This window comes from Macaca mulatta, chromosome 3 (genome assembly GCF_049350105.2).
Source record: "Macaca mulatta isolate MMU2019108-1 chromosome 3, T2T-MMU8v2.0, whole genome shotgun sequence".
NCBI classification, from domain to species: Eukaryota; Metazoa; Chordata; class Mammalia; order Primates; family Cercopithecidae; genus Macaca; species Macaca mulatta.
The window spans coordinates 179,875,402-179,901,337 of NC_133408.1; the positions used below are offsets into that span (position 1 = coordinate 179,875,402).

The 25,936-nt window shown below is 45.6% G+C and overlaps 1 protein-coding gene across 1 annotated transcript in view; it reads right to left on the reverse strand.

The window, feature by feature from the left end:
* PARP12 (poly(ADP-ribose) polymerase family member 12) overlaps window positions 1-24,708 on the reverse strand; it is a 40,118-nt gene extending 15,410 nt beyond the window's left edge. Inside the window, exons 1-6 of the mRNA XM_015135044.3 lie at window positions 23,540-24,708; window positions 19,236-19,371; window positions 18,186-18,483; window positions 15,971-16,072; window positions 7,535-7,658; window positions 2,349-2,544 (exon numbers count right to left, since the gene is read on the reverse strand). Coding sequence (XP_014990530.1) covers window positions 2,349-2,544; window positions 7,535-7,658; window positions 15,971-16,072; window positions 18,186-18,483; window positions 19,236-19,371; window positions 23,540-23,865 — 1,182 coding nt within the window. The 5' untranslated portion in view covers window positions 23,866-24,708. The remainder of the gene's footprint in view (window positions 1-2,348; window positions 2,545-7,534; window positions 7,659-15,970; window positions 16,073-18,185; window positions 18,484-19,235; window positions 19,372-23,539) is intronic.
* Window positions 24,709-25,936: the final 1,228 nt, after the last annotated feature.

Sequence of the window (25,936 nt, forward strand, 5' to 3'; positions counted from 1 at the left end):
TTCCCTTTGGCCTGAGAAAATGAAGCTCTGAATCAGGGAAACAGAGAGGAGAAGCAGCAGTCAGATGCAGGCGTCCTGCCCCCACCCCAGGCCTCCAGTCAAAATCCCTGCAGATGGGTGGTCACAGCGGGAGGGAAGATGCAGGTGGATGAGCATAAAGCAAAAAGTAAAGTTATTTTGCCCTCAGTGGGAGGTTTGGAAGAAGAATCCAACGATGGCAGCCATATTATGTGTTAAGCTGCGAAAGGTCTGGGTTTAGCACCTGGAGGCACCAGCGAGATGTGGAAGGACTGACAGATTCCCACATGTCCTGTGGCAGGACCAGCAGGTGTCTGATTTTGACATGAAATGTTGGAGTACTTCTTGAGCTCAGACAGAAAAAACTTAGCTTTTCTGGGAATCAAGAGAAAACTGTTTTGAAGTGGTAATTAGCAGAAAACTAAAAAAGAAACCTAAATGTGGGGTTACATCAGAAACGTGTAGGAAAGGGAGGATGAGAAAAACCAGATCATCCTAGGCTGTCCAGCCTGAAGCCACCAAGCCTACACGTGTTTCTACGCCCCCACTAGCACGTGGCATATCAATAACATCCACACGGTTCATCCCCAGAGATTCTCAAACTGCTCGCCATGAGTTTCTGCACTGCCACAAAGGAGGAGGAGCACAGGAGAGAAAGGGGCATGCTCCGTGTTGGCTGACAGGAGGAGAACGGCCCCAACCCCCAAAGCTGTGATGAGACACCACCAGGGAACCCTACTTTTGCATGGGTTGCCCATGTGTCATCTCATTCAGCAACCAGGGGTCTCCCCCAAGAAGCCGGACAGATCGCCAAACAAAATGAAAGTGATGGTCACATCTGCTAAGTGTGTTGCACCTGCCATCTGTCCCTCCATCTCAAGGAGCCGGGATTCCTGGAGCATGACAGGACAGTCATCCTCTCCCCGTCCTCTTCATGCCACCGCCTCTTCCCCTCACACTCCTGACCAAACCCAGATAGCTGATCTGGATGAGGCCCACAGGGCAGGTCAGAGAGAGTCCCAGGCCGCCCATGATGGGAGGGAGACAGGTGGGAAAGGCAGGCAGGGCAGAGCAGCAAGCAAGGAGAGCCTGGTGCCGGCAAGAGGGGAGGAGGTGAGCAGAGGGGAAGGGAAGGAATGCAAGGCAGCAAGGCCATGGCTGAGAGTGACCATCTCCAGCTGACCAACGAGACACTGTCAGCAACACCCTCCTCCTTCCATCAGCCAATGTCTATTTCCTGAGGACCGGCTATGCATCATTCCACACACAGGATAAAATGGGGCAAAAGAAAGACAACAGTCCCTGCCCTCATGGAGCTTACATTAGAGGATGACCAGAGGAAAAGGGCATTCTGAGTGCAGTTAAGAATAAGAAATTAAAGCTTTAATATAGCCTCTTAAAACTCAGAAGAGTGCAAAATACCTATCAATTTTCATTTTGGAGGGGGTGTTCTTTATCAATGGTGCCTTCCCTAACCTTGTACTTCTTTTGAGACGGAATCTCGCTTTCGCCCGGGATGGAGTACAGTGGTGCAATCTCTGCTCACTGCAACCTCTGCCTCCCAGGTTCAAGTAATTCTCATTCATATCTCAGTTTCCCAAGTAGCTGGGACCACAGGCGTGTGTCACTACACCTGGCCAATTTTTGTATTTTTAGTAGAGACAGGGTTTTGCCATGTTGGCCAGATCACCACAAGTGATCTGCCCGTCTTGGCCTCCCAAAGTGCTGGGATTACAGGCATGAGCCACCACGCTCGGCCTAAATTTGTACTTCTATAAGTGACCAGGGGACTCCCTTTAATCTGACTCATCTACAGACACCTGCGAATAATTGACAGCAGCTAGTTTTTGTTATTTGGCTTGGATTCCAAATCTACACATGGTGTAAATCAATTGTCTTATATTTGCCTACCTTCTGTAAAGTTGCAGAAATGGCAGACAACCGGTTTGAAAAGCCTTTACTTCTATACCACAGCTACAAAACACACTTGCACACATAGGCACCAGCTCTGGGGTTAAGTTACCTGTTCAACAAGAGAAGCATCTTTCTATCCCATTTAATAAAACCAATGAAGAAACTTGATCTCACTACAAATTTGTCATTCAGTTCTCATGAGCCAACAGATGGAAGCTCTTCAAAGAGGAAAGCTCATACAAATAAATTCCAACTTATCTAGTTTTGCCATAACTCTCCCAAAGCAAGTGAGTCACACTGGGACCTGGGGATCCTCAGCTCTCTTAAGAATGCCCCTGGCAACAATCTGGGGGCTTTTACTTGGCTCCTCTCTTATGGATCCTCAGGACAAAACACCCTCTTTCCATCACACTTACCTGTCTTCCATATTCCTGCCAAGAACCAAACTCATCACTCCAGTACCAAATCCAGTCAGTGGTGAGGATGAAGTGTGGAGGTTTGGTGACAGCGGAGGCTGTGGAGAGGCGGCGAGCCTGGGTAGCACCATAAGTCATGGCGTTAAAGTTCAGACAATCAGAGTGAAAGGTATTGGCTGACTCAGAGCACAGGATCCTACAAAAGAAAACAGCAGCACACTGAAAATCCCACCAGCCAAGCAGACACAGGTCCCTCAGCTTGAGAACATACAGCTGGGAGATGCGAATAGTAAATGTGACATGCGTATTTTTAAAAAAGTTTCCAGAGGTAGGGGAAACTGCTTTTTCAGATCAGTTTTGAGGTATAAAAATATCAAAATCAAGATAATGTGGGAGACTAGTTACAATGAAAATTCCTCTCAGTACAAAATGCAGAAGACGTTGGTGAAAACATTATTTTTTAAAATGCACTGCTGAGCTGGCAAGAAAGGGAAGTGCTTAGAAGCCAAAATTAACAATAGCTAACACATACTGTTTACTGTGTGAGCCAGACCCTGCATTAAGCACTTTACATGTATTAGGCGATGACATTTTCACAACCCTATGAGGTTGAGTGAGACTATTATCTCCACTTCACAGATGGGAAAACAGAAGCTCAGGAAGGTGAAGAAACCCATTCAAGGACAAATAGCTAGTCAGCGGGTGAGCTGGGCTTTCACGTGGGCTGCACAGCCTGCACCTGAGCCACCAAGATGCTCTCCCTTTCTAAACGTAGTACTGCCTAAAGACCAAAGGAAGGTACGAAACTGGAGAGCGGAGGGGAGGGCAAGAGCCAGCAGCTATCCCAGGGCAGTATCGATGAGTAATGACAGAGAGCCTGGGCTTTGGCCGCAAAGGGGAAACAGGAAAAAAATGTAGGATCTGAGTAAGGCAGAAGGCTGAATCTCAAAAGAGATACTTCTGCATTAAAACCAGGAACCTAAAAGATGACCCACCTTAGTAAAGGGGGACTGGAGAGGGGACTTGCCTTGCAAAGACATCTGGCAAGGAAACCTGCCTGTATTAATGTTGGTTATAGATAAAGGAGGAAAAAACTCCTCTGAGAACTCATAAACCACTCAAGCCTCACAGAAGTTTTAGGATGATTCACATTTTGTGAGAATTAGCTGCAAAGAAGATCCAGAGTAGCAGTTCTCAGAGAAGCAAACGCAAATCCCCTGTGGAGGAATTCACCTTCAACTCAGGCCTCAAAAGAATTTCCAGGCTGGGCACGGTGGCTCATGCCTGTAATCCCAGCACTTTGGGAGGCCGAGGTGGGTGGATCACGAGGTCAGGAGATCGAGATCATCCTGGCTAACACGATGAAACTCTGTCTCTACTAAAAATATAAAAAATTAGCCGGAAGTGGTGGCACGTGCCTCTAGTCCCAGCTACTCAGGAGGCTGAGGCAGGAAAATGGCATGAACCCAGGAGGCGGAGCCTGCAGTGAGCCAAGACCACACCACTGCGCTCCAGCGTGGGCAACAGAGCGAGACTCCATCTCAAAAAAAAAAAAGAATTTCCAAATAAATTTCCATCAAACATGAGCTCAAAATCAATCACAAAACATGGAAACAAAGACACTATGAGCAAAAGTTAGCAAAAACAAAATCAGACCACCTTGAACTAAAAACATTAGTATTCTCAGATGCAGATATACATGATGTGTTTTTTAAAAAGGAATTGAGCATCAAAAGTATGAGTTAAGAATCAAGAGACTATAAAAATTGACTGGGTAAATTTAAGGGAAAAAACCAGAACTTTTACTATTCATTATTTTTTTCTTTCTCCTCCACTCCCTCCAAAACGTTTTTCTTTTCCTTTTTTATTATTATTTTTTATTTATTTATTTTTGAGACAGAGTCTCACCCTGTCACCCAGGCTGGAGTGCAGTGGCATGATCTCAGCTCACCATGATCTCCACCTCCCAGATTCAAGCGATTCTCCTGCCTCACCTTCCCAAGGAGTAGCTGGGATTACAGGCATGCACCACCACACTCAGCTAATTTTTGTATTTTTTTAATGCAGACAGAGTTTCACCATGTTGGCCAGGCTGGTCTCAAACTCCTGGCCTCAAGCCATCCACCCTCCTCAGCCTCCCAAAGTGTTGGGATTACAGGCGTTAGCCACTGCTCCCAGGCTTAGAAATTTTAATTGAAATTTTAAAATCATACTTTGATGGGACACACTGCATCTCAGAAGAGGCTGAACTAATGAACTGACAGCCTGAGGGGAAGAAATGTGGCAGAATTTAGAAAGAGAATAAAAGAGAAGTTAGAAGACATAAAAGATGAAGTGAGAAGACCTCACCATATATCTAATGAGAATTCCAGAGAAGGAATACTTAAGGAGATCATGGCTGAAGAAATCAGAAAGCACAGCAAAATATGAGTAGCATAAATTTTTTTAAATCCACATACAGATCTTAGTGAAACTGCACAGCAACAAAGAATGACAAGATATTAAAAGCAGCCAGAAAGAAAAAATAGACTACCTACTATACTGGATTGAATTGTGTCCCCAAGAAGGTATGGTGAAGGTCTAACCCCTGGTATCTGTGAATGTGATCTTATTTGGAAATAGGGTCTTGGTAGACATAATCAAGTTAAGATGAGGTCATATTGGATTCGGGTGGGCCTTAATCCAAAACTGATGTCCTTTTAAGACGAGGGAAATTTGAACACAGACACGTGGGAAAAATGCCTGTGACAATGGAGGCCAAGATTGGAGTGATGCGTCTACAAGCCAAGGCATGCCAAGGATTTCGAAGCATCAGAATCCTGGAGGAGGCAAGAAAGGATCCTCCTGTAAAGCCTTCAGACAGAGTAAGGCCCTGCTAACACCTTCAGTTTGGACTTCCAGCCTCCAGTACTGTGAGAAAATAAATTTCTGTTGTTTGAAGCCATCAAGTTCATGATAATTTGTTACAGCAGCCCTAAGAAGTGAACTAATACCACCGCAATTTAGGCTGATAGCTAACTTCTAAGTAGAAGAAATGGAATCCAGACAACAATGAAATTGTCTTTGAAGAGTTGAGGGAAAATACCCAGTAAAACTATCTTTCAAGAACGAGAAGAGAATAAAAACTCTTTCAGACTAACAAAATACACAATTACCTCCAGACTCTCACTAAAGCAACCTCCAACAGAAAAACTTAAAGAAGGAAAATGATAAACAAGGAAAAGTGTGAGCAAAGGAATAGTGAGTAAGAAACAAAATGATAATTGTGTAAACTTAAACAAATACTGACTGCCTAAAACAATACGAATTTCTAACCTCTGGGATTAAAAATATTACAGCAGCAACACATACAGTGCATTTTTTTTTTTTAAATAGAGACAAGATCTAGCTCTGTCACCCAGACTGGAGTGTCATGACACAATCATAGCTCACTGCAGCCTCAAACTCCTGGGCTCAAATGGTGCTCCCTCTGCAGCTTCCTGAGTAGCTGGGACTACAGGCATGCGCCACCAGGCTCAGTCAATTTTTTAAAAAAAATTTTGTAGAGACAGGGTCTCTTTATGTTGCCCAAGCTAGTCGTATATTCCTAGCCTCTAGCAATCCTCCCACTTCAGCCTCCCAAAGCACTGGGATAACAGGTGTGAGCTGCTGTGCTCGACCCACAACTTATGTGCCTGACACTGTCCTGAGTGTTTTATGTATATTAACTCATTTAATTCTCAAAATAACCTTATGATGTAGAAACTATTATTTTGTCTACTTAACATGTAGTAAAACTGAGGTAAAATGAGATTAAGTAATCTGGCCAAATTTACATAATTAGTAAATAAGTTTGAATGAAACTAGTCAGAATTTCATTCCAAAGTTCTTTCATTGTTTGACAGAATGAGAAAAGGCACTGCTTGGCTTAAGCTCAGCTAAAAGTCTGTTAAGATAAAGAGTCTGTTTAGATTTCCAGGGCAGCCACTGAAAAAATAAAAATTCAGTCTATAACGTCCAAACTAGTAAAGGTAGAAAACCAAATGAGGAAAACAAATCTAAGAGAAGATCAGAAAGAGAAAAGAAATATACAAAAAGCAGGTCACAGTGACAATTATAATGAGTGGCAGAAATAAATCCAGATCCACATGTAATTGGCCATTTGTGCTTCCTCTGCCAGGAAGTGTCTGACCTTGCAGTCTGCTCATTTGGAGGGTAGAGAATTTGAGTGAAAGAGGCCAGACACAACAGTACATACCGTGCGGTTCTATTTATATGAGGTTCAAGAACAGGCAAGACAGAGATCTATGGTGACAGAGGTCAGAACAGTGGTGAATGATAGGAGTGGGCACTGACTAGAAGGAGATGGGGTGAGGAAAACGATCCGTATCTCAATCAGAATGCTGGCTACACAAGCGTATGCATTTGTCAAAACTCAATGAACTGTATGCTTAAAATCTGGGCTCTTCGCTGTGTGTAAGTTTTGCCTCACAAAGAAAGACTGCGGTGGTATGTGAGCCGTTTAATCCTCCTAACAGGAGTAATTGGTTTCACATACTTTACCAATAGCAATTTGCACATAATTGCACTCTAAGTGGAAATTTATTTTATACACTCAAAAAGTAGGCTCAAATTCTCTTCTTGGCAACATATTTCAGCAAGTTCAATGCAAAATATGTTAAGTATTTGCAAAGAAGCCTATCCAGGAATTCCCTGTTTACTCTGAATTGACTGAGGGAAAATACTAGGACATGCTTGGGAAAAAAAAAGTTAAAGATTAAACCATAAACAGCAGTTCAGCGGTATGGCTGTATAGGCCAAAGGCTAAAATTTCACAAACAGAAATAATCACCTCTCGCTTTTCTGTAATAATGAGTATAGATGTACACGATCAATCCCAGCACCAAATAATTGAGAACTTAATACTTGGTCTTGGTAGCATCTTCTCCTTTCCCCATTGCTCCTGTCTGAAAGGAGAGGGAGGTGGGAGAACAAAGCCACTAAACTGCCAGTACGAACGCTGACGTCCAATTCCAGCCCAGCTTCTACCTCCAGACTAGGCTGCTCAGAGAGAGGGAGAGAGTGTGTTTGACAGCCACACATGCGCGCAAGGGTTATCAAAACTAAACACTGCTGTTTAAGCTAAACTTCCTTCACCGCACACAGAAGCCCAGGCACAAAACAGAGATAAGAGACATATTTCCTACCTTTCTATTTTGGGATTGCAATATGCCTCTTCGATAAGTTCCATTTTGTCCAAATCCTTCCATTTGCCTCTATCCAAGAATTGCCATCGATACGGCAAATGGAAATGAACTCTATGGCACTTATCTGAAATAAAAACATAAAGGAGTAAGATAGCTTGGCGATACGCAGCATGCCCTAGCCTTGTGGTTGTCAACAGGTGTGGTGCTGCCCGCTGACCTGGGAACATTCTGAAAATGTGTGGTGGAGTCTGTTTTTTCAGTGCAGGCGTGCCTGAGCATTTAGATATGGAAACACTTTTTGTATTTTATTATATACATTACTATGATTTAAATGTCCCTTCTAAAACTCACGTTACAACTTAATCGCCAATGTGATAGTATTGAGCAGTAAGGCCTTTAAGAGGTGACTGGGTCATAGATGAATGGATTAATGGGTGTATGGGTTATCATGAGAGTAGAACTGCTGGCTTTATAAGAGGAAGCGAGACCTGAGCTAGCATGGTCAGCCCCCTTGCCATGTGATGCCCTGCAGCACCTCAGGACTCTGCAGTCCCCACCAGCAAGAAGGCACTCCTCAGATACAGGCCCTTGACCCTGGATTTCTCAGCCTCCATAAAGGTAAGACATAAATTCCTTTTCTTTATAAATTATCCAGTTTCAGGTATTCTGTTATAAGCAACAGAAAATGAACTAAGACATACATCTTCCTTCTTTATGTCTCACTTTTTAACAGGACCTTACTATATTTTTATTCTTTTTTTGGAGACAGGGTCTCACTCTGTCACCCAGGCTCAGGTGCAGTAGCACAATCACGGCTCACTGCAGCCTCAACCTCCCAGGCTCAGGTGATCCTCCCATCTCAGCCTCCTGAGTAACTGGGATTACAGGTATGCACCACCACACAGCTAATTTTTGTATTTTTTGTAGAGACAAGGTTTCACCATGTTGGCCAGGCTAGTCTCGAACTTCTGGCCTCAAGTGATCCACCCATTTTGGCCTCCCTAAGTGTTGGGATTACAAGCGTGAGCCACCACACCTAGCAATTTTTTAGAAATATGTATGTTGATGGTTTATATCATCTATGAATTTTATTTTTATTTATTTATTTTTTTGAGATGGAGTCCCGCTCTGTTGCCCGGGCTGGAGTGCAGTGGCCAGATCTCAGCTCACTGCAAGCTCCGCCTCCCGGGTTTATGCCATTCTCCTGCCTCAGCCTCCCGAGTAGCTGGGACTACAGGCACCTGTCACCTCGCCCGGCTAGTTTTTTTGTATTTTTTAGTAGATACGGGGTTTCACCATGTTAGCCAGGATGGTCTCGATCTCCTGACCTCGTGATCCGCCCGTCTCAGGCTCCCAAAGTGCTGGGATTACAGGCTTGAGCCACCGCGCCCAGCCTATGAATTTTATTTAATGAGAGTAAGAAGCTGATCATGAGAAGGTCAAAGGTCTCATCACTGCAGGGGGCAGTCTGACTCCTCAATATCACTCTCCACGTGGCAGGTGGATGGGCAGATTTCACAGCAAAGATGGAGCCAGATTCATCTCTACCAGAAATCCAACCCAACCCAATACGTGCAACTGAAGGGAGGTCAGCGGCATGGTTACAGGCTCCTTGCTTCTTCTGGCTAACAACATGCTTACTCCTTCCTTGACACACTCCCACCAACATCCACACAATGGCCCAGACCTATGGGTTCCAGTGAGCTACTCCCCTCACCAACCCCATGTTCCTCTTGGGCAGCCAGATACTCACTTCTCTCATCACTCCAAGCACACGCTGCCTGCCCTGCCTTTGCTGGTGCCTGCCACCACCTGGAATGCCACCCACACCCTCTCCCTACCTGTCAACAGCCTATGTGAGGTTCGGCTACATCCACACAGAGGAGTGTCAGGAGAGGACAGGGAGAAAGGAGAGAAAAAGAATGAGATGCTCTTTGCACTGTGACATGCAGCTGGCTACCTCCAAGATATCTGCTCTAAGGCAGAAAGAGAACAAGGTACAGAATGCCTCTATTTGGGTGAAAAATAGAAAAAAAATAAGATTAGGGATATTCTGACTAAACACACACATATGCACAAATTATTTCTTGCAGAGGGAACTTGGTAGCTGGAGACAAAGTTATGAGCAAAGACTTCTGTCATTTTGGCATGTTTTGAACTTTGAACCACAAGAAGATATAATACATTCCAAAAATTACACATCTAATTAAGTGAAAAAGGTAGAAAGCCATGATAGCGTGCATGTGTAAGAAGGAAACTGAACAGACACATACCCTTGTACATGTATAAAGTCTCGATGGGAGGATATTCAAGGAATGGATAATTACAGCTGTTTCTTGGAGGGAACTTGAGTTCTGGAGAAAACTGGTGTGAGGGGGACTTATTTCTTACTGAGTGTCCTTTGTACATTTTTAATTCGTATTTCAAAATAATAATGAAACTAGCTAATTTGATACTTGAAAAAAATTAAAATTTTCTAAAATCATGTGCATTCTTTCAGGCACATCTCAATGCCACTTCTTTCCCAGGCTCTGCAAAAGCACCACAGTGGGGGAAGTACCACGGAGGAGGGTGGGAGGGTGCCTGGGCTTGTCACAGACCAGGTACTGGGCCGAGCAGACAGGGCAGAAGAGAGTGCCAGGCTGAGAGGACTGAGGGAACAGGGTGGGGACACCCAAGCAAGGAAACTCCTCTGAGTTCAACAAGGCTGGACACAGCCACACCAGGGACTAACTTGTCCAGTTTGAACATGGACATCTCACTAGGTCAGAGAACCTCTTGGACTCTCTCAACCAGGTGTGTATACAACAGATAATTAAGGGGCTGGGCCACGGAAGATAAAAATAGATATGGTCCAAGGTCATGACCAACAAGTTCCTGTTCCCTCCCTGAAAGGCACTAGAGGAAATGATCAGCAATGAGAGCAGAAGGGCAGAAGGTCTCCCCAGGGCATCCCAGTATTCAAATGCTTTAACTACCCAGACACAAGTGTACTATGGACAGCCTGAGACAGGCTCTCCCTGCAAGCAGGCACATCCTGGGGAAGGTGCGCTCCATAGGGCCCTCCAGGCTGATGCTTCCTCAGGAAGGACATGGGGGCCAGGGGAAGGCACTACAGTCAAAGAGCAGGCCTGAGGCTTCCGTTCTGAATCAAAGTTGAGCTACAGACCACACTGTTCACAGCTGGAAGGTGCCCAGGACAGGAGGCACCACGTAAGGCACTGCAGCCACAGCAGCTGGTGAGAGCCTAGTCCCAGCACAGCGGTAGAGACATAAGGTCCCTTCCCTTGTCCTGGTCTTCCTGTACCCTTTCTCAACTTCTTTTCCCTACTTCTAAAGTTCCCTACCTCACTTTGGCATTCCAGGGGCTTTCTAGGAGGTGAGTCATAGAAATCAAATCAATTTGGCAGACAAAATACCATATCCACCCCAGCAATTCCTCCCTATAGTCCTTGAAATAACAGGCCAGAGAGAAGAATAAATCCAAAAGCACTGGAAAACAATAAAAAATACCATCAAAAGACCAGAATTATTCAAGAATTGCTAAAACTATGGAGCAATGAGAATCAAATAGATATAAAAAGGAGAGAGAAAAATGCAGACAAAATATGCAGGCCACACCACAGAAGCAGAAAATATCTGGGGTCATCACAGATTCAGAGTCTGATGAAGCCAGGAGCAAGAAAGATACCCAGGCCAATCCCAATGAGAACAATGGGAGCCCCGGCACAGGCACTCCCTTGCCCTAACTTGCTTGCATGAAGGAAGCTTGCTGTGCGCTTCCTAGTTAAACTAAGTGTGAACATAAGGGTTACAGCGAGAGAAAAGCAAATGAGATGGCCACCAAAGCCCCCATCCCAGTCCTAGGCTGCATGCCAGCTTCCCATTTCACCAAGCAGAGCCTTCTGCCTCTTCCCCACCATCACTAGAATGAGGGCCTGGAATGCAAATCAGCCCCATGGAAATCAACCAACAGGCATATGGGATTCTCAAGCACCAACGCGACAGACAACCAAGAATCACTCCACACATGAAGGAAAATAATTCGAAGAGAGGCAGCAACTCACACAGAAGCAGCGATACCTAAGGAGAGAATGATCAGAGTTAAAAGAACAAGCATTCACAGCTAGACTTCAACCTAAAAGCCTAGCCTCTGAAACTTCTAGGAAAAAACCGTAAGAAAAACATTTTGTAGGCTTAGAATAGGCAAATATTTTTAGGACACAAAAAACACAAACCATAAAAGAAAAAAATATATTATCTGGACATCACTATTAAAATACCTGTTCTTCAAAATATACTATAAAGGAAATAAACATGAAAGACTGGGAGGATATATCTTCAGTATAAATCACATACAAAACACAACTCAATAATAAGAGATCAAACAACCCAATAAAAATGGGTATAAGAGTCACAAAAGACCAATACTGTATGATTCCATTTATATGAAATACTCAAGCAAATCTATAGAGATGGAACCTTCATCTGTAGTCATCAGGAGCTGGAGGGAGGGAAGAATGGTGGCTGACTGCTAATGAAAACGGGGTTACTCTGGGGGTGTTGAAAACGTTTTCATATTGCCTATGATGATGGCTGCCCAATTCTGTGTTAATATTACATATATAAGTGGACTTCAAAAAGTTCATGGAAACTGGAATTAAAAGATAAAAAATATAAACTTTATTTCTCAAGATAAGTTCCAGCAAGTTCAGGACACTTTTGTAAAAGATGATACCAGCCATTTCGTCCACCCATAAAGAACTGAGGGTCCCAGGAATTTAACCATGTCAATCCAGTCTTTTTTTTACATTATTAACTGAAGACAAAAATGGGTGCCCTTTAAAGATTTTTTTTTTTTTTTTTTTTTTAGACAGAGTTTCGCTCTTGTTGCCCAGGCTAGAGTGCAGTGGCATGGTCTCGGCTCACCACAACCTCCACCTCCCAGGTTCAAGTGACTCTCCTGCCTCATCCTCCCAAGTAGCTGGGATTACAGGTATGTGCCACCACGCCCGGCTAATTTTTGTATTTTTAGTAGAGATGGGGTTTCACCATGTTCGCCAGGCTGGTCTCAAACTCCTGACCTCAAGTGATCCACCTGCCTCGGCCTCTTGAAGTGCTGAGATTACAAGCATGAGCCACCATGTCCGGCCTAAAGATTTTTTAAGATTAGAAAACAAAAAGAAGTCCGAAAGAGCCAAATCAGGACTATAAGGTGGATGCCTACAGATTTCCCATTGAAACTCTTGCAAAATTGCCCTTGACTGATGAGGAATGAGCAGGAGCTTTGTGGTGGTGGAGAAGGACCCTCTGGTGAAGCTTTCCGGGCATTTTTCTGCTAAAGCTTTGGCTTTCTCAAAACACTCTCATAATAAGCAGATGGTATTGCTCTCTGGCCCTCTAGAAAGCCAACAAGCAAAATGTCTTGAGCCACCCAGAAAACTGTTGCTGTGACTTCTGCTCCTGACCACTTCTGCTGTGACTGGGCCACTTTCCCCTTTTAGGAGCCATTGCTTTGTCTTCAGGATCCTACTGGTAAAGCCATGTTCCAATCTCCTGTTACAACTCTTCAAAGAAATGCTTCAGGATCTTGATCCCACTTGTTTAAAATTTCCATTCAAAAAAGTTCTGCTCTTGTCTGTAGCTGACCCAGGCAGAATGGTTTTCGCACCCATAGAGTGGAAAGTTTGCTCAAATTTAATTTTTAATTTTTCTGGCATATTGTATAAACTGAACTAATCAAGATGTCTGGTGTCAGCTACTATTTGTGCTGTTAATCACTGGTCTTCAATTAAGGAACAAACAACATTAATTTTTCCCTCACAAATTGATGGGGATAGCTCCATCTTTAACATTCTCTCATCCCTTCTTAAACTGACTTACTCATTTATAAACTGATTTCTTTGGGACATTGTCTTCATAAACTTTTTTGCAAAGCATCAATGATTTTGTCATTCTGCCACCCAAGAGTCACCATAAATTTGATATTTGTTCTTACTTCAACTGCAGCAAAATTGATGTTGCTTTGATAGGGGCTCTTTCCAAACTGATGTCTTATCCTTCTTAGTGCCTCAAACTAGATCCTGTTCAGATATGTTATTACAAGTTAGTATGAATTTATTTTGGTGCAAAAGTTTTGAACTCCATCCTTAATTTTTTCATAATATGCATTTTCCATGAACTTTCTGAAGACCCCGTGTGTGTGTGTGTGTGTGTGTGTGTGTGTGCGCGTAAAGCTGTTATATAAAAAATAGGCAAAAGATTTGAGTAGATACTTCACAGAAAATGTACAAATGCCCCAAAAGTACATGTAAATAAAAGTTAAACATCATTAATCATCAGGGAAATGCAAATTAAAACCATGAAACATCATCACTCACTGATTAGAATGGCTAAAATTTAGAAGACAATGCCAAGTGTTAGCAAGAATATACAGTAACTGAAACTCTCATACGTTGCTGGTGGGAACATAAAATATCATTATCTATTTTGGAAGACAGTTTGGCAGTTTCTCACAAAGTCAATCACATGACATAACCCAGTAACTATGTCTAGGTCTTTACCCAAGAGAAATGGAAACATATATCCACATGAAAACTTACACGTAAATATTTATAGAAGTTGTATTTGTAGGCTGGGCGCGGTGGCTCAAGCCTGTAATCCCAGCACTTTGGGAGGCCGAGACGGGCGGATCACGAGGTCAGGAGATCGAGACCATCCTGGCTAACACGGTGAAACCCCGTCTCTTCTAAAAATTACAAAAAACTAGCCGGGCGAGGTGGCGGGTGCCTGTAGTCCCAGCTACTCGGGAGGCTGAGGCAGGAGAATGGCGTGAACCTGGGAGGCGGAGCTTGCAGTGAGCCGAGATCTGGCCACTGCACTCCAGCCTGGGTGACAGAGCAAGACTCCGTCTCAAAAAAAAAAAAAAAAAAAAAAAAAGAAGTTGTATTTGTAAAAGCCAAAAACTGGCAACAACCCAAATGTTCATCAACATATGAACGGATAAACAAATTGCATTCAATCATGCAATGGAATACTACTGCGCAACAAAAAGAAACAAATGATCGATATGCCAGCATGACTCTCAAAAACATACTAATGAGAGAAGCGAGGCACAAGATAATACACTGTATGATTCCATTTATGTGAAATTCTAGAAAAGGCAAATCTAATCTATAGCGACAAAAAGTTGATCAGGGATTTCCTGGGGGTGACAAACTAGGGGGTGAGGATTAATTATAAAGGGGCACAAAACAATGTTTTTGGAGGGGGTTCTAGAACTTGATGGTAGACATGGTTACGTGAGCATATATACTTACCAAAACTCAGAACTATACATTTAAAATGGGTACACTTTATCTTGTGTAAACTATAGCTCAATAATATTGCTTTCAGAATACACATATATATATATATATATAGCTCATATTCTTTGACCTATCATTCCATTCCCCAGAATCTATCTATGGAAATACTCACATATATGTACTTGAATGCACAATGGCACATCATTATAATCAAATACTACACACTTGTTTTTAAAATGAGGTGGACTTTCACATACTGGCATGGAAAAAAATCTCCAAGATACAATGTTAAGATGCAGGTTGAATAACAACATTATCACATGCTCCTATCTGCTTAAAAATAGGTAAAACAAATATCACAACCACACAGGAAGTGTTTACCTTTGGGCAAAGATGATGGAGAACTTCATGCTTCACTCTGTATTACTGAACTGTTTTACAGAGTGAAACTATTCATGAATTGCTTGGGTAGTTTTTAAAAACTGAAAATGAACCAAGAAGTTTTGGTGGTTGTCAAGGGGAGTCACCAAATTTGAGAACAAACCTTTCTTCAGTCAAAGCCCAGGACAGCATTTAAGAAGAAAACAAAGGTTTAGTGAAAATCAGACACACACATGCACACCAGAATTGCTGCTTCTGATAAAAGAGGGATCACTGGATTGCTCACTGGATCAATACAGAAGAAACCCCCAATTTAAACAACTACTCATCCTCCAAGAGCTAACACAAGTGTTCCTTCGCAGTGAAGTCCTTTCCAGTTTCGAAGGGAGCTCTCAGCCTGTCATTACCCTTATCTTTGTTCCCACCAGGCTGAGCAGTTCCCTGTCCTGTGCAGGTCTGTGACTTCATGTTAAGCTGACCAAGTCTCAATACTTGACACTCATTTGGTGCATGAACCAGTTATGTTCCCAAAAATGATCCACATTTAATTTCTAAAAGCTCAAAGAATTGCTACCATCTTCAACTCCCCAACAAAATACCTTCAGAATTGGTTTGGCCAAAGTGCCAAGCCCTGATCCTCTCTGGATGGGGTAGAGGTTTGGTAGGGGGTATCTTCAGAGCACAGCTCTGGGAATAACAAGCAGTTACCCCTCCCACAAGGGGGATGAAGGAGCCTCCTCCAACTTACCTTGAAAGCTACAACTTTTCCGGATATGGTACAGACAGATCTGATCACCCTCCTCCTGGCTAAGAGTGTTTGGGGACACAGAACCTGAACTGTCTTTTCTTTCTGCAAAGAAACACCACAAAGATATGTCAGCTTCTGACAAGGGGTACAAAGGAGAGTTAAAGAGGATTCATTCAGCTCTCTGCACAAAAGTGGGCAAGGCAAGCTCACAGAGCCCTATCATGTTTGGGGTGAAAGTGCTCCTACACATGTGGGTCCTCTACTTTTTAGTGACAGGCTGGCAGCCTGAGGCCACACAGCTGCTTGCCAGATCCAGGACTCCATGAAGGGACTCCTTTCTCAACTCTCGCTGTCCACCCAATTCACTACAAGACCCATTTAAAAACACAAGTGCCTGACTCTGCCCTAGACTGACTTCGCCCCAGACTCAATCAGAACCTCCAGGGGTGGGACTTGGGACACTTTTGTAATAAGGGGAGAACCACCGTCTTACATGTTGAGGCATCTTACAATTCCTTCTATGCCTAAGGTTGATGACCCCTGAGGGCAAACAGGGCTACTTTTTATAAACTAGATTTGAGGCTATATAGCAAATATTCATTAATGAACTATCAGAACTGGGTACTAATAAAAAAAGTAATAAAAAAAGAGTAATAAAAACAAAGTCCACATTTCAAAAAGAAGCCCCTTTAATAAATTTTAGGTTAATTATCAGGATCTTAATATAAAAAGGGCACATAAATCCTTTCTAGTTTATCTTTACTAGCATCATGCCAATGAGTCTTTACCTGTGACATTTACTCTCACCCAGCTACCCCCAAATGAACACATAAAATTAATTTGCAATCCCTATTTAGTGTCACCTGTCATTTTGTTATTCATCTTCCCTTTTCTTTTTATAAGCCCCTGAGATACTTCACTCGAAATCCAGGTCTATGGGACCCCGGAGGTCATCTCCCTCTCTCCCCATGATGGTGACTGCCCTTGAAGCTGGTATCACTGGGCAGTGGATCCCTCCTCCCTTTCTGACAAGGCTGTAATCCAACTGTATTCAAGGCTTTAAGATACTCTTAAAGATCTATTTAATACAAAACCTGTCTACTTCTAGGCTTCCTACAACTGAAAGAAACTAAGAAAACATAACTGACGACAATGTAAAGAAAAAACAAATACAATGGATAACTTTTAAATATAAAAGTCAAGTACAATTAGAGTGGTGCATTTGTTTGCAGGTAGTCCTGGCATGCAACTGACATTCTAGGAAGCGTTCTGTTAAAACTGTAGCCACCACTACAGCTAACTGAGCGGGTTGGATTCTGCTCTGAGGGGAGGCATGTCTCAGCTTCGCCAAGGAATAACCATCGCCCAAGACAGTGCCCAGCATGTGGCAAGCACACAAAGGTGCTGAATCAAAGAGTGGATAACAGAACGGCCAGCCAACAGCTGATACTGTGAAATCCACCGGATGCCAGTGTATCATAATCTCCCTGACAGATCACATTATTCATCTGCCCAACAACAGGTACTCAAGAAATGCTTATTAAATAAAAATTTCTGCTCGAAATTTGCCTGTCACTAAACCTGACAGTGTTTTTTAAAAAATAAGCATCCTAGCACACTCATTCATTCAACAAACATCAGAGTACCTACTGTGGGCCAGGCACTGTCTAGGTGCTGGAGATGAGCAGAGAACAAAGCAGACAAATTTACAATGACTCAAAAACGCTACTTATTCATGGCAGGAATACAGCCAATGCCGTAATTAAGGTATGCTTCTTTCACTCATTTTGTAAAATCAGAATACAACACAAGGCATGCTCCCCAGAGCTGTCAGCACAGCATTCCTAACTTTGGGTTCCTTCCTGAAGGACATGCTCTCGTGGGCGTGAAGAGAGGGGTGACTGCACAGGGGGAGGAGCCAAGTCTCCCATTTCAGTGCAGACTAGGCCCATTCAGAATTCACTCACCATCAATACCAATTCACATTTGTCTAGGATGGCTTGCTTGATCATGTCTATGATTTCACCCCTGCACCCCCGGCCTTGTTAGGAAAGCATCATCAACTCCATTTTACTAAAAGCAGCACCAGACTTGCCCAAAGTCACACGCTCCATGTAATGGCTAGCTGGAATCCGGGAGCCCCCAGTCCAGGACCTCCCATGCTCCCCACCAGCCTTACCACTCCCCACCAGCCTTACCTTCCCACCAGCCTTACCAGAAGTCCCCTGTGGGACAAAAGGAGGAGGCACTCTGCTGGGGGCAGAGCTCTTATTCTTGATATCATGTGCATTTCTATAAATGGAAGGCAGCCTGCTCACCAGGTCTGAGCTCATACCCAACTTCTCCAATTTTTCCAGATTCTCAGAATTAGAGAAATCATGGGATCTCTTACAGCTCTTGCCAAACTTGCATTCCCCCTGTAAAAAATACTGGCAGATATGGAGCTTGATGCACTGTTTTTGAAAGGCACAAGAGCCATGGGGTCCATCTCCTTTGTTGTAATGTTGGCAAATCTGTTGACAGACAGGGAAAAAACCACCAGTTCAGGAAGGTCTCACACAACACCATCTTCCCAGTGGCCAGTCCACTGGTGAGACAGGGGCTTCCCAAGCTGTGATTCCATCCTCCACACAGAACACAGCTACAACATCCCTCACTCTAGATGATGGCTGCTAACAAATGCCCTTGGCTAAAATGGGAACCAAGTGGAAAGGAGACTGCACAGAAGCAGCCCCTCCACTGGGAAAATCCAAGAACTTCAAAGTGACTATAGCTGCTCCTTTCACATGAGACGATGCAAATCAAATGGCTACATCCTAAGGACTGCTACAATCTACCTATACTCTTCCCCCACTGACTCATCAATTCTCCCTTCCCCAGGCCCCAGTTTTCTCTGAGTTCTCTATTCTACAATTCAAAGTCAAAGAGGCTCTGAGGGCTTAAAGCATCTTAGAGAAGGCCAAATACCACCCTTTCATTTCTCAATGGAGCACACTGAGAGGCTCAGAGAAGTTAAAGAATCAGCCCTAGTCACACAGCTATCCATGGCATCTGGCACATACGTTTGTGGAACTGGGTTGTTGGCAAAGCTGACCCTTGAACTTCAATCAACTGCTCCTTCTGCTTCACATCCCAAATTTCTGCATGTGGGAACCAGACTAGAGACCCCCAAGGGCCCACCCATTCCACTCACAATCATTACATTTCCCAAGATACAGGAACATCCCCAGGGAGCTGTGAAACCCAGACTTCCCCTGGCACTCACTTCTGGCAAAAGCCAGGGGTCGTTCTGAAACAACAGTTGGCATAGCTCGTTATAGCTCAGGTGGTCAACGCCATGAGTTCTCAGCACACTCAGGTTATGTTCGGTTGTCAAGCTGTGACTATTCCTACAGTTCTTCCTGCAAAGAAGGAGAGCTGGTGTTATATGTTGAATTGAGTCTCCTCAAAATTCCTATGTTGGCGTCCTAACTCCCAGGACCTCAGGATATGGCTCTATTTGGAAAGCAGGTCTTTAAAGAGGTAATTAAGTTAAAAAGAGGTCAATAGGGTGAGCCCCAATCCCACATAACTACTGTCCTTATAAGAAGAGACTGGGGCACAGACACACACAGAGGGAAGACCATGTGAGGACATGGTGAGAAGGTGGCCATCTACAAGCCAAGGAGAGGGGCCTCAGAAGAAATCAACCCTGCCACCTTATCTCAGACTTCTAGCCTCAAGAACTGTGAGAAAATCGATTTCTGTTGTTTAAGCCTCCTAGGACTTTGTTATGGCAGTGCTGGCAAACTGAAAGCTGCTAAAATCAGTCTTCATGACAATTTTTCAGAAACACTTCCTGATAGTGTTTACAAGCACCAGACCAGCATGTAGGCTGGACGCGATGGCTCACGCCTGTAATCCCAGTGCTCTGGGAGGCTGAGGTGGGTGGATCACTTAAGGTCGGGAGTTCAAGACGACCAGCCTAACCAATATGGAGAAATCCTGTCTCTACTAAAAATACAAAATTAGCTGGGCGAGGTGGTGCATGCCTGTAATCCCAGCTACTCAGGAGGCTAAGGCAGGAGAATCGCTTGAACCCAGGAGGTGGAGGCTGTGGTGAGCCAAGATCACAGCATTGCACTCCAGCCTGGGCAACAAGAGCAAGACTCTGTCTCAAAAAAAAAAAAAAAGAAAAAGAAAGAAAAGAAAAAAGAGAAAAGAAAAACCAGCATGTCTATACGACAACAACAATTTACCAAAGAGGAGATGGAGCCTTGTAAGGTCTGAGGCCCAGGACAGCACCTCTGAGCAAGCATTTGATGAGAATGACAAAGAGGAGTTGCTGCACAGCAGTCAGTCAGTAAGCAGTTAACCACAGGCTGACTCAACAAGCACGGCATCTTATCATTACAGGTTACATACGTGCATGCATGCAGGCATATAAACACACACACAGCCCTGAACCCAGTTCTTTTTTTTGCTCTCTTCCTCCATTCTTTCCATCCACAAGCATCTGATAAGCACCAGGGTGAGCCAGACACTGGCACCATGCCCTGAGAACCCAAAGATAAACCTTTAAATGACTGTCTGAGTCACCAGGACCCAGAAGAGTCAGGCCAAAAGCATTTGTTTGACTCCGGCACTGCCATGCCTCCTATGTCACATCTCAGGAGAATGCCAAACCCCGATCCACCCCAAACCTGCACCTTTTACGGAATCCCCCAGCTCAGTAAAGGGCAACTTTCCTCTCCCACTGCACAGACCAAAAACCCAGAAGTCATCCTTGCCTGCTCTCTTTCCCTCATCTAGTGGAGGTGACAGACATAGAGGGGACTCTGATATGGAGTGGCAAGTGCAATGTCAGCTGTGGTCAGGATCCGTCAGCGCAGAGCGGAAGGGCACCTGAGCCAGTCTGGGCTGGGAGAGAACTGGGGAAGAAATCAGGGGAGCACGCTGGATGGCATAAAGTCTGAGTGGAATACTTAAAGGCTGAGGAGGAGACAGCAAGAGGAGAAAGGAAGAACATTCCAGAAAAGAGGCAAACAATTTGGTGCTGCCAGAGCCAAATATATCTAATAAGTGTAATGATGACTGATGATGACAATGACAACGACTACTAAAATCTATTGAGCAACTGCCAAGTATCGGGGATTGCCAAAATGTTTTATGAGTTAACTCATTCAGTCCTCAACCAGCCTTTGAGGGGAGTAATATCATTAACTCCACTTTGCAGATGAGGGAACTGAGACCTGGAGGTAAAGTCACTTGCCCAAAGCCACCAGCTAGCAAGGAGCAGTGCCCAGATTGAAACAAGATGGGCTGGATCTTGGGACTGTGCCCTAGATCACCAGGCTCACTGCCCCCTGAGCAGAGGACCAAGAGCCAGGGACCCAGGACTCCGTACCAGCTCTGCAGCAGGACTGATGACCTATTTCTAAAAGAACTGACCCTGCGGTTCAGGAAGACAAGCAGAGTCACAGGGGAAGCAGAGAAGTGCAGCCAACCACACCTACTCTCCCTAAAGTGAGTCAGAAATGGAAGGTTCAAGAAACTCACCTGTGTAAACCACAAGGAAAAGAAAAAACTGAAGAAAGAAGAAAACTCAAGGTCATCTGAGCCAGTAAATATCACACTCCAGATTTCTGAGACAAGTCAGACCTGAAGCCACATTTTGGTAACTAGCTTAAGAACAGGGCTGCCATCTTTATTTTACCAAATATGAACATTAAACAGATCCAGCAGTTACCCCCAAGAGTGGCTCCATCCAGCCACTATTTGCTGTGTGCCTTCTTCCTAGTGGGCTGTTCCCTGCCCTCCCCTGGACTGCCTCATCCCTGAAGGCTGATTTCCCCAGAGTTCCACCCTCAGCCTCTTTTCAGGCTTCAGACTCTACCTCAGATCTAATCCACTCCTGGGGCTGCAGCCACAACATACACCACCCAGTATCTCCCAAACCAGCCCAGCACACTGGGGCCCTGACCTTCCTATGAAGCTTCTGACCTGAATAGCTGCCTCCTGGGCATGTTTCCAAACTAAAACCCTCTCTTGCTCTCTCACTGAACAACACCCATGCCACAGTAGGAACAGAGACTGAAGAGTTGTCACCTGATATCCTCTCACCACACCATCACCAACTCACCTCTCCCAAATTTCTCACACATAGCCCTTGGAAAGTTCTAATCTGGATACTTCCAGACAGCTGCTTCCTAGAGACTACCTTTCCCAGCCACCCTGCATCTAGACAGGGTCACCAGACAGCTTCCAGTCAATGGGATGTGGGTGAAAGGAAATCCACCACTTCTAGACCTGGCCCACAAAAACCTCCCATGCAACCCCCTTTCCATCAGCCCCCTGGAACTGGATACCTAGGCTGGCCTCAAGAGCCATGTGCTGAGGGGCACAGAGCAGAGGTCAGTCAGCCTGGATCCCTGAATGACTGTATGGATTAAGGCCCCCCACCCCATGCTCACTGCTGGGCCTGACATGAGCAAGAAATATCTACTCTATTAAGACAGACAGACACACACACACCAGGGAGCAAGCAAGAAAGGAGGGAGCAGGGGAGGAAGGAATTATCCTACATGACTAGCTTCCCAGTGGTTCCCCACAACATCCTCCCTTAAACTGGCACCCACACCACTACCTAAGACTTCCTAAAATGCAAACCTGATGGTTGCTCTCTCCTGCCATTTTACCCGCCCCATCACCTTCAGGGTGAGGCCCAAATTCTTAGACATAAACCTCAGCAATCCCTTCCACACATCCCACTGACCACGTGCTATGCACAGAACATGGACGCTAAGTGCTGGGGAGACAGCTAAGGCCTCTGCCCTCAGGGAGTTTCCATTCTATTGGCAAGTGGGTGCCATGAGGAAAATAAACAGTTCCCTGTGACCAAGAGTAAGGGGAGGAAAAGCCCTCAAATGGGATGTGATCTTTAGATTCAGGCCTGAAGGATTAACAAACAGGGCCAACCAAGAGCAGGAAGGGCACTCCAGGCAGAGCAAAGGCTCCCAGAAATGCTCAGGCTCCCAGAAATACCCAGGCTGGGTGGGGGGGGGGTGTTCCAGGCACAGAAGGGTACCGAGTGGGCAGGGACCAGTGCCCCAGGACCTGTGGGCGATGGCAGGGAGCTTGCATTTTCCAGTTTGTAAACAGATAAATAGGGTTGAACGGGGTTTAAAGATCTCTTCCAGCTGCTGGGCAGAGAAAACCTTCATTGTCTGCTCTCAAAGCTGGCAAGGGGGGACCCGCGGCGTCGTGGAGCTCCCCTAGGCCACCGCCTCCCTACCTCCCTACCCCACACGGCCACACCCGGGTGTTCCCACCCAGCACTACCGCGCTCTATGTAAATCAATCTCTCTCCCCAGGCGTCTAGAGGACCCCACTCGACCCCGAGTCCCTCGCACTGTGCCAGATACTCAGCAGGTGCTCAATAAACGCTCCCTTTAGTGTATGACGGGGCGAGGCCAGGGCAGAGCCACCGAATTGTATGCTCAAACTTCAAGTAGGACTCCCAAGCGGGCTGGAAGTGCTTGTGGGTGCGCGGGGCCTCTGCCGGCCGTCGCTCCCGGTGCGGCGCCTTACCCGGCTCTCAGAAACTTGCAGGCGCCATAGACCATGAACTTGCAGAGGTGCAGCTGCGCGCAGAGCCCCACGCAGCCCGGCTTCGAGCCCTGGTGCGCGCGGCACAGGCGCAGCGGCGACGCGGCCAGCACCACGCGCTCCTGGGCCGCGGCGGCGCCGCCCGCCCGCACCGCCACCACGAAGCGGCCACGCTGCCGCAGCAGCCGCTCCAGCGCGTCGGCACTCAAGCCCATCCGCAAGCGGCGCCGCAGCTCGGGCAGCTCCAGGGCGCCCCCGGCCGCGCACAGCACCTGGGTCACCTCACCGACGACGCCGGCCTGGGCCATGGCCGCTGTGCCTGCGCCCGTCGGACCGCGTATGGCTCGACGCGGACGGCGGCGGACGCTGGCTGGCGGGCGGCTCTCGCAGAGTGGAGGCGCCGGCGGGAAACGAAACCGAAAGCGGCCCCGGGCCGGCGAAAAACAGAACCTGTGCGCCCTCGCCACGCCCCCGGCCCGCAGCTGAGCGGCTGCGCCTTCCGCCTCAGGGCCCCCAGCTGTGAGGCCGCCGCCCGACGGGAGCTCGGGAGCTCGTGAGTTCGGGCGTTCGGCCCGGCTCGCGGGCGGGGGCTGTGGCGGCTCGCGGGGGGCCAGTCCCTAGGCCCTGAAAATGGCTTCTTTGGATGTTTGAGGGACCAGGAGCCCCTAATTTCGCGATGCTCCGAGCGCCTTCAGTCAGAGAGCCTCGAGGGCGGCGGCAGCGCTGGCGGAGCCAGCTGGACGCCGCCGGTTGAAGCCGCTCAGCGGTTAAAGCCAAGCCAGGTTAAAGCCAAGCCAGGGCTTCGGTAGACGTCTCACAGAAACAGGGACAACTGACGGGAGCCCCCACCCCTCGAACAAGTGACAAAAGCGATCACTCCGCAGAGGAAGACAGGCTTAATTAAATGTTCCTTTCGCCTCGGTGCATCAATGAGTTCCTTCATTTAAATATAAAAGGGTATGTTCTTTAAAAAAACAAATCCGTGAGCCGAGATCGCGCCACTGCACTCCAGCCTGGGCGACAGAGCTAGACTCCGTCTCAAAAGAGAAAAAGAAAAAAATCCGTTACAATCCCCTGCTAAGTAACGATTGAGCAAGTATTTCAGAAGACCTGTCAGAGCAAAGGACCCTCTCACACGTGTTGAGAGCAATGCGAGTTGTTAGAACCCTTTGGGAAAGTAATCCAGGAATAGCTATTAAAATTGAAAACGCACGTGACCTTTGACCCAGCGATCTTTCCTCTCGGAATCTTCCAGAAGTAAAAGGAACAGTAAATAAGTTATGTGTGAAAGTGTTACTGGGGGAACCCTACCTGGGAGGTAGGGTTAAGTGGGAACAGTGTGGCTAATCTTTAAAGACTATTATGAAGACTTTAAGCATGTGTTAAATCTCCCTGTGTGGATCTAGAGGGACAGACAGCCATGATGTGGTGTTAAACGAGAAAAGATGTCTGTACAGTAATGTCTAAATCAAGTTGAATGATCAAGAATTAATTTTTTAAATGTCTAATAACAAAGAGAAGCCTGTGTGTGTGTGTGACAGGACATTTTTTAATAAGCACGGGGAAAGATGAAGAAACACGCAAGGGTGGTTGAGAGGAGGCAGTAGGAGGTACTAGGAAAATGGAAAAGGGAAGATGAGAGGCAGAAGGATTATGGGGGAAGAGTACTTATGGTATAACATTCACTAAAAATGAATATAAAAACCTTAACTATAGGACAGGCGCAGTGGCTCACGCCTGTAATCCCAGCATTTTGGGAGGTCAAGGCGGGCGGATCACTTGAGGTCAGTAGTTTGAGACCAGCCTGGCCAACGTGGTGAAACCCTGTCTCTACTAAAAATGTAAAAATTAGCCAGGTGTGGTGGCGGGCGCCTGTAATCCCAGCTATTCGGGAGGCTGAGGCAGAAGAATCGCTTGAATCCGGGAGGTGGAGGTTGTAGTGAGCCGAGATCATGCCACTGCACTCCAGCCTGGGCAACAGAGCGAGACTCCATCTTTAAAAAAAAAAAAGAAAGAAAATCTTACCTGTAGTATTACTACAAAAATGTAAATAAAAAAAAGTGTATGGATAAAGACTAGATAGTAACATGGACGAATGAAAATGAATTTAATTAGAAATGGAATGAGGGGTTTTCTCTTTGATTTTAATTGTGATTTTAATGTTTTCATTGTATAAAATGTTAATTTTGTTTTTGTTGTTATTGTTTTAGAGACAGGGTCTTGGTCTGTCACCCAGGCTGTAGTATAACGATATAATCATAGCTCACTACAACCTGGAACTTCTGGGCTCAAGCGAACCTCCCACCTTAGCCTCCCAAGTAGCTGGGCCTAGAGGCACGTGCCACCATGCCCAGATAATTTTTACATTTGTTTAGAGAC